General features: G+C 34.8%; 1 protein-coding gene across 1 annotated transcript; it reads left to right on the forward strand.

Annotated features, from left to right (window-relative positions):
• Window positions 1–2,758: 2,758 nt before the first annotated feature.
• Window positions 2,759–7,821, forward strand: LOC146897826 (uncharacterized). The gene is made up of 3 exons (XM_085736473.1): window positions 2,759–3,631; window positions 3,788–3,836; window positions 3,932–7,821. Exons 1-3 carry the CDS (start codon window positions 2,759–2,761, stop codon window positions 7,819–7,821), a joined length of 4,812 nt encoding a protein of 1,603 aa, XP_085592599.1.
• Window positions 7,822–8,296: the final 475 nt, after the last annotated feature.

The raw sequence follows: 8,296 nt of genomic DNA on the forward strand, positions 1-8,296 counted from the left end.
GAATGAGGGCGTATGGAGATGATATTACTAAATACATGCTTCATGTATTTGTTTCTAATCATTGTTTTGTGGAAAAATGATTTACTTCGGGGTAATGATTAGTTCTTAGAAATATGAGCACAATCTCTTTGTCCTAACATAGTTGATTATCTATCTTTGTTTACCTCATTCTTTGTATATCATATTCTATTGACACGTAAGCTTTTATTTTAAACCTTTTAGAACTGATTTAACCTATCATTATCCAAATTTAATATTAGTCCAAAAGAAACCCATGATATCGTGGACCGACTTGATTAAATAGTTTTTTAAAAAAAATACGACAAGTCAAAATAGGATACAAAATGTCTAGGTAAAAGTGAGATTTCTTCGAAATAAAAAATAATGTCTGTTTTATAAATTTTAAGTATCGTTTTAAAATGTAACATAAACTTTTGCAAGTTACAAAATTAGATTATTTTAATATGTAAAAGTTGTAAGAGAAGTTAAAAAAACAATAAAAAAACTCGGTTTCTCTAGAACTTGAAAACTTACCTTTCTTAGTATTTTATGAGAGTTACAACAACATACTAAATACATTTTTACGTTAATATAGTGTTACATATATTATATATAAGAATTTGTTCATAACCAATTCACCTAAGCAAATCATCTTTAAGAATTTGATTAAACTATCATTCTCTAAATAGGCATGGCATCATTCAATGGCTTTTACGATGTTGTGACTATTATGATCAGTTTTACTTTGCTTTTCACAACGTCATTGTGTTCTGAAATTTCTCAGCCACCTTCTGGAGGTCCTTCCCATGATGTTACTTCTGCCCCAAGGCCATTGTCGTCGTATGAGAAGTATTTAACTAATTGTGCAAGCAAATTAAAGCCTGCAGAATGTGGTAAACAAATATTCTCTGCTGTATTTGTTGGAAATCAAATTGTTAGTGATTATTGTTGTCATAGCCTTGTGAATGATGTTGGAAAATCCTGCCATTATGACTTGACAAGAAATGCACTCCAATGGCCAGCATATGCCAAAAACAAAACTGAAATTTTGAAGAGGAATGACAAAGTTTGGAACGATTGCATTGCAGTTCGTCCCATTTTACCTTGAACATAAATTCAGCGGAAAAATGAATGAATCAATGATAGCCACACGATGTATCATATGACTGTTTTATTTTATACTAAATGAATTTTGACCAACTCGAGTATTTCATATCACAATGGTCAAGTTTAAGATCTTTGCCCTTTATTTTAATATCATAAAATAAAAATATGTTTGTACAAACAAATATACTATAAGTTTTTCTCATCAAAATTAATATCAAATAGTCGTTTCTTACAAATTACATAAAAACAAACAAAAATCATATGGACCGCCTTTTGGAAATATTAAAGTAAATATGCTCATAATTACCTCAGAAAGTAGACTATTCTCTCTCATTTTTCACTATATCTCTCTCTAACTTTCTATCTCTCATTCCAAAATATCAAGACGTACGCAAAGAAAATAAAAAACAATATATCACTAAAATAACACAAATCCGCAAAAATAATACTACTAAGAAAGTCTAGTCCATACTTTCTATTGATAACTTAAGCTTAGTTGATACATTTTAGGATATTTAATACGAGCCAATATATTTATTTAAACTAATACTAGAGTTTCAATTATCTTACATGATCCATTATGTGAGTCTCAAAAACTATTAGAAAAACTAATAAATTCCAAAACTTCACAACAAAAAAAGATTAAACCATTAATTTTAAAACAAGTTATAAAAGTGCAGGTTGAACCCTAAATAAGTAAACTAATATATTTGTTCGATTAGGTGAGTTTCCTTCCCCAATTCTTATAATCAGCAAACACATACTAGTGGTTAAAAAAGTCATATTGAAAAACTGTAATTTCAATAAAAAAAAAAACTAGTAGAACTTCATGTACATTCTTATTTTATATTTTGAAAAAACTATTTCATTTACGCGGTTTAAAATAACTTTAAATAAGTCAAAACCAAAAAACAAATTAAAGCATGAAAAAATAATGAAAAGCTTCAAGAACATAATCCATAAGTTTGAATTTTTAATGAAAAATAGCTTTTATACAGTTGATTTAGAAGACACAATACATAAAAAGTATCATATTTTTATATGTGAATTAGTTGGGCGCCTAATGTAAGAATAGTAGAAAACACGATCACCTCGCCAATCACTATTTGCTCATGTCTCTTTCCCTATCCTTTGGATTTGAATGAGGGCGTATGGAGATGATATTACTAAATACATGCTTCATGTATTTGTTTCTAATCATTGTTTTGTGGAAAAATGATTTACTTCGGGGTAATGATTAGTTCTTAGAAATATGAGCACAATCTCTTTGTCCTAACATAGTTGATTATCTATCTTTGTTTACCTCATTCTTTGTATATCATATTCTATTGACACGTAAGCTTTTATTTTAAACCTTTTAGAACTGATTTAACCTATCATTATCCAAATTTAATATTAGTCCAAAAGAAACCCATGATATCGTGGACCGACTTGATTAAATAGTTTTCTAAAAAAAATACGACAAGTCAAAATAGGATACAAAATGTCTAGGTAAAAGTGAGATTTCTTCGAAATAAAAAATAATGTCTGTTTTATAAATTTTAAGTATCGTTTTAAAATGTAACATAAACTTTTGCAAGTTACAAAATTAGATTATTTTAATATGTAAAAGTTGTAAGAGAAGTTAAAAAACTCCTCAGCACAAGTCTGGATGCGTATTTACGGCTTAGGTCAGGAATATTGGAGGCCCAAAATACTGTTTGCTATTGCAAGCAGCGTCGGCACGCCAATATGCACTGATAGTAACACAGGGAAACCAATGCTTGAACGTACTTTTGGACACTTTGCTAGAGTGTTAGTTGATATTGATTTGACCACTGAACTTAAGTACAAGGTTTTGGTAGAAAGAAAAGGTTTTGCAATGTTTGTGGAACTTGATTATGAGAAAATTCCTGAGTACTGCACCACTTGTAGAATGGTGGGTCATAATGAGGGCAAATGTAGAAGGATCACTAGGAATGACAAAGAGGAGCATGTTGTCCATTTGTCTAAAGAAGGAAACAAAGGAAAAGAGAAGGTTATCTACAAGGAGAAAGATCCTGTAGCGCCTGCAGTAGAGATAATAGTTGCTCCCAATGTCGAAACAGCACAAGAGCTGCCTGCTGAGAACCAGGATGCGGTCAACATCTCTTCAGGTGCAAACCAAGATTCTTCACTAAACAGGGCACAACAGCATGGTGAGAATTTTGTGATGAATGTGAATGCAGATGATGAAGATTTAGAGGACTCAGGCTCTGAATTTGTGGATGCTACCCAGGTTCAAGATGATGATGGCATGTCATCAACAAACAACTCAAAGGAATCAACTCCAACAAGAATACAGAATGATATGCACTTCCTACATGAATCATGGGCCAACCTAGCAGATCAACATCCTGAAGATGTTAATGAAGTTGACAATAGGTTGCAAAATGAGAGGATCATTGATGAATCTATTCTTGCAGAAGAACAAAGTAACATCAGAGACTCAGGTTTCCAGCTGGTGACTAACAAGAAGAAAGCGCAAAAAGCCAAAACCAGCCAGGTACAAAGTAACTATACAACTAGGTCCAAACCTAGTAACCCTAAACCCTTTAAATGAAGATCTTTTACTGGAACATCAGGGGTCTTGCTAATAACCCCTCAAAAATAGTCCTCAAAAGACTTATTTTAGTTAATAAACCAGATGTTATTTTGATAGCTGAACCCTGGTTATGTTATGATAGTTTCCCTCCTAACTGGTTTCATAGGTTAGGGTTTAAACTCTTTGCTTGCAATACTAAACCTAATAATATCCCCACACTCTGGTGTTTATGTAATCTTGCCTTTGACCCTGTTGTGTTAGACTCTTCTGATCAACATGTTTCATTTTCCCTTGCCTTTGATCACAAACCCTTTGGTGTTTCTGCTGTTTATGCCTCCACATGTTATAGACACAGAAGACAACTTTGGAGTGACCTCTCTAGAATCCAAACTAACCATCACATACCATGGTGCTCTATAGGTGACTTCAATGCTATTATTGGAGCTCATGAGTATAGAGGTTCATCTTCACCTGCTAGAACTCCTATGTCTGAATTCCTGAACTGGTCTGAAAATGACAATCTTATACACTTACCAACCAGAGGCTCTCAATTCACTTGGTCAAACAAAAGAGATGGAAGAAGACTCACAGAGAAAAGATTAGATAGAGCTCTGTGTAATCAAGACTGGTTAGACATCTGTTCTTCTATATCTGTTTCTACACTTATCAAGCACAACTCTGATCATTGCCCTATTATTTTGGAGTCCAAAATCTCTGAAGTTACTACTCCCCACCAATTCAAATTTATGAAAATGTGGACTTTGCATGAGGATTGTATGAATGTAGTAGCCACTTGTTGGAATCAGCAATTTGTTGGTTGTCCAATGTTTGTTTTATCTCAAAAGCTGAAATTTCTCAAAAACAAATTGAAGATTTGGAATAAGGATGTTTTTGGGAATGTGCATGATTTGGTGTCTCAAGCTGAAGCCCATCTTAACCAGATACAAGCTCAAATAGATTCCTTAGGACATAATGATGACCTTTTAGAACAACAAAAATTAGCTCATATCAACCTTGATAAAGCCTTGGAAAAGGAAGAAGTTTTCTGGAAAGAGAAAGCTAATGTCAAATGGCACCTTGAGGGAGACAGAAACACCAGATACTTTCATAACCTAGCCAAACTTAAAGCCAAAACCAACAAAATATCTACCATCAGACATGGTGAACAGCTGTTAACAGATCCAGAGCTCATTGCTTCACACATAACTAACCATTTTCAAAACATTTTTTGTTCATCTTCTGTTTTGCAGGTTAGCAATCTGGTGGAGGAAGTCATCCCATGCTTGATTACAGACACTATCAACAACATGCTGACCTTAATTCCGTCAAAAGAGGAGATTAGAAATGCTGTCTTCTCTTTAAACAATGATGGGGCCCCTGGACCTGATGGGTTTGGTGCTGTCTTTTTCCAAACATACTGGCAAATTATTAGTAGAGATGTGGAGAATGCTGTCTTGGATTTTTTCATTAATAGCTGGATGATGCCAAACTTCAATGCCAACACTCTTATTTTGATCCCTAAAATTCCAAATGCTGATGAAGTCACACAACTTAGACCAATTGCTTTAGCCAACTTCAAGTACAAGATAATTTCAAAGATTTTAGCTGATAGAGTTGCTACCATCATGCCAACAATCATTTCTCCGGAGCAAAAAGGATTTATTCAAGGAAGACAAATCAGAGATTGTATTTGCCTGGCATCTGAAGCAATCAATCAACTTCATAAAAGAACTTTTGGAGGTAATTTAGCTTTCAAGGTTGATATATCAAAGGCTTTTGATACTATTGAGTGGCCTTTTTTGCTGAAAGTCTTAAAAACCTTTGGCTTCAATGAAAAATTCTGTAACTGGATCAAGGTAATTTTAGAATCTGCTACTCTTTCAATTTCCATCAATGGTTCCCAGCATGGATACTTTCATTGCAGTAGAGGGGTTAGGCAGGGTGACCCCCTCTCCCCTCTTTTATTTTGTATTGCTGAGGATGTCCTCAGTAGGTCCATTTCTTTATTGGTGGAACAAGGAAAACTCAGTTTGATTAACAGTTCCAGACTTCATAATATTCCTTCCCACATCATGTACGCTGATGATGTAATGATATTTTGCAAAGGAAAATTATCTTCTGTTGAGGCTCTGAAGGATCTTTTCAAAAAATATGCTGAGTGCTCAGGTCAATACATAAACCCAGCTAAATCTACTATCTTCTCAGGTTCCATATCAAGAGGTAGATTATCTCACCTTATCAATTTACTTGGCTTCAACACTGGTCAACTTCCATTCAATTACTTAGGGGTCCCAATCTTTAAAGGGAAACCTAAAGCATCTCAACTTCAATCCATAGCAGACAAAATCAGAACAAAGCTTAACTCTTGGCATGCTTCTTTATTATCAATTTCTGGTCGAACTTTGCTAATCAAATCAGTCATTCATTCTATGCTTACTCATAGTATGGCTGTGTATTCTTGGCCTGTCTCTCTTTTGAAAGAAATTGAGAAATGGACCAGGAATTTCATATGGAGTGGCAATATTGAGAAAAGAAAATTGGTCACAGTAGCCTGGCACAAACTTTGCAAACCTTATGAAGAAGGGGGTCTGGGCTTGAGATCTCTGATCAAGCTAAATGAAGCAACCAATCTCAAACTTGCTTGGGACATGTTAAATTCCAATCAGCCTTGGGCCATTTCTCTGAAAGACAAAGTTATCAAAAGAAGAAAACCAATAGCTTATCATGTGTCATCATCTTTGTGGAGTAGCATGAAAAATGAATATCCAACAATTCTTGATAACTCAACTTGGTTGTTAGGCAATGGTGAACACATTGATTTTTGGTCTGACAATTGGTGTGGTGTCACTATTGCTGAAAGTTTGCACATTCCTCAACACACGTCAGAATTACTCTCAGCTCCTGTCAAAGACTTTATTGTGAATTCATCTTGGAGCATCCCAATCTCTGTTCAACAAGCCTTCCCCAATCTTTATCAATTAATTCACAACATCATCATCCCTAATGTCCCTCTTGATGACAGACTTGTTTGGAAAGGGACCAATACAGGAAACTTATCCCTCAAGGAAGCGTTCATTCATAAATCTACCCCTGGTCAGAATCTGCAATGGGCCAAAACAATCTGGAGTATTGATATTCCTCCCTCTAAATCTTTGGTTTCCTGGAGAATCATGCATGATAGGATGCCAACCGATGAAAAGCTAATGGAAAAAGGTTGCAACATTGTTTCCATCTGCAACAACTGTCTAAATCACACTGAATCAACTCAGCATCTCTTCTCTGAATGTAGTTTTGCAGTTTATATCTGGTCTTGGCTGGCCTCCATTCTCAGCTTTCCTCTCCACTTGAATAATATCTCTGACATTTGGAAACTGTGTGACAGAAAGTGGACCCCCCAATGTAAGGTTGCCATTACCTCTTGCTTGAACAACATTCTCAGCACAATTTGGTATGTCAGAAATCAACATAGATTCCAAAACAAGAAGATCAGCTGGAAATTTGCAATTAACATCATAATCTCCAACGCATCTCTCTCTGGTAACAAAACTGTCAAGACTTCAGCTGTTGATATGTCTGAATTTGTTTTCCTTAAAGCTCTCAAAATCAACATTCACCCTCCAAAGGCTTCAATCATCAAAGAAGTCATATGGCATCCCCCCCTTTCAAGCTGGTTTAAAGTCAATACAGATGGAGCTGTTTTGAAGAACCCTCTCAAAGCAGCTTGCGGTGGCATTTTTAGGAACTCTTTTGGGTTTACGGTGGGCTGCTTTGCTCAAAAGCTTGATACGGATTCTGCCTTTGTTGCTGAGATATATGGAGCCATGCTTGCAATTGAAATAGCAAACCAAAACAATTGGATGAACATATGGTTAGAAACTGACTCTATGCTTCTGGTTATGGCCTTCAAAGCTGCTCACATGATTCCTTGTTCTCTTAGAAACAGATGGGCTAATTGCTTAGAGCTCACGAAAAGTATGAATTTCTTGGTATCCCATATTTTTAGGGAAGGAAACTCTTGTGCTGATAGTTTAGCTAGTCTAGGCTTAGATTGCAATGAGTTTGTTTGGTGGAACTATACCCCTACTGTCATTCGAAGTGAAATTGTTAGAAACATGTTGGGAATGCCCAACTTTAGATTTTCTAGCCTCTAGGCTAGTTTGTTTTTCTGCTGTTCTTTGTTGTATGTTTCTTCCTTTGTTTGAATGAAATTGGGTAGTGTGCTTTGCACTACTCTTGTTTTAAAAAAAAAAAAAAAGAAGTTAAAAAAACAATAAAAAAACTCGGTTTCTCTAGAACTTGAAAACTTACCTTTCTTATTATTTTATGAGAGTTACAACAACATACTAAATACATTTTTACGTTAATATAGTGTTACATATATTATATATAAGAATTTGTTCATAACCAATTCACCTAAGCAAATCATCTTTAAGAATTTGATTAAACTATCATTCTCTAAATAGGCATGGCATCATTCAATGGCTTTTACGATGTTGTGACTATTATGATCAGTTTTACTTTGCTTTTCACAACGTCATTGTGTTCTGAAATTTCTCAGCCACCTTCTGGAGGTCCTTCCCATGATGTTACTTCTGCCCCAAGGCCATTGTCGTCGTATGAGAAGTA

The sequence above is a fragment of the Medicago sativa genome, chromosome 8 (assembly GCF_051527215.1).
Source record: "Medicago sativa cultivar Bolivia chromosome 8, Bolivia_mono, whole genome shotgun sequence".
Classification (NCBI taxonomy): domain Eukaryota; kingdom Viridiplantae; phylum Streptophyta; class Magnoliopsida; order Fabales; family Fabaceae; genus Medicago; species Medicago sativa.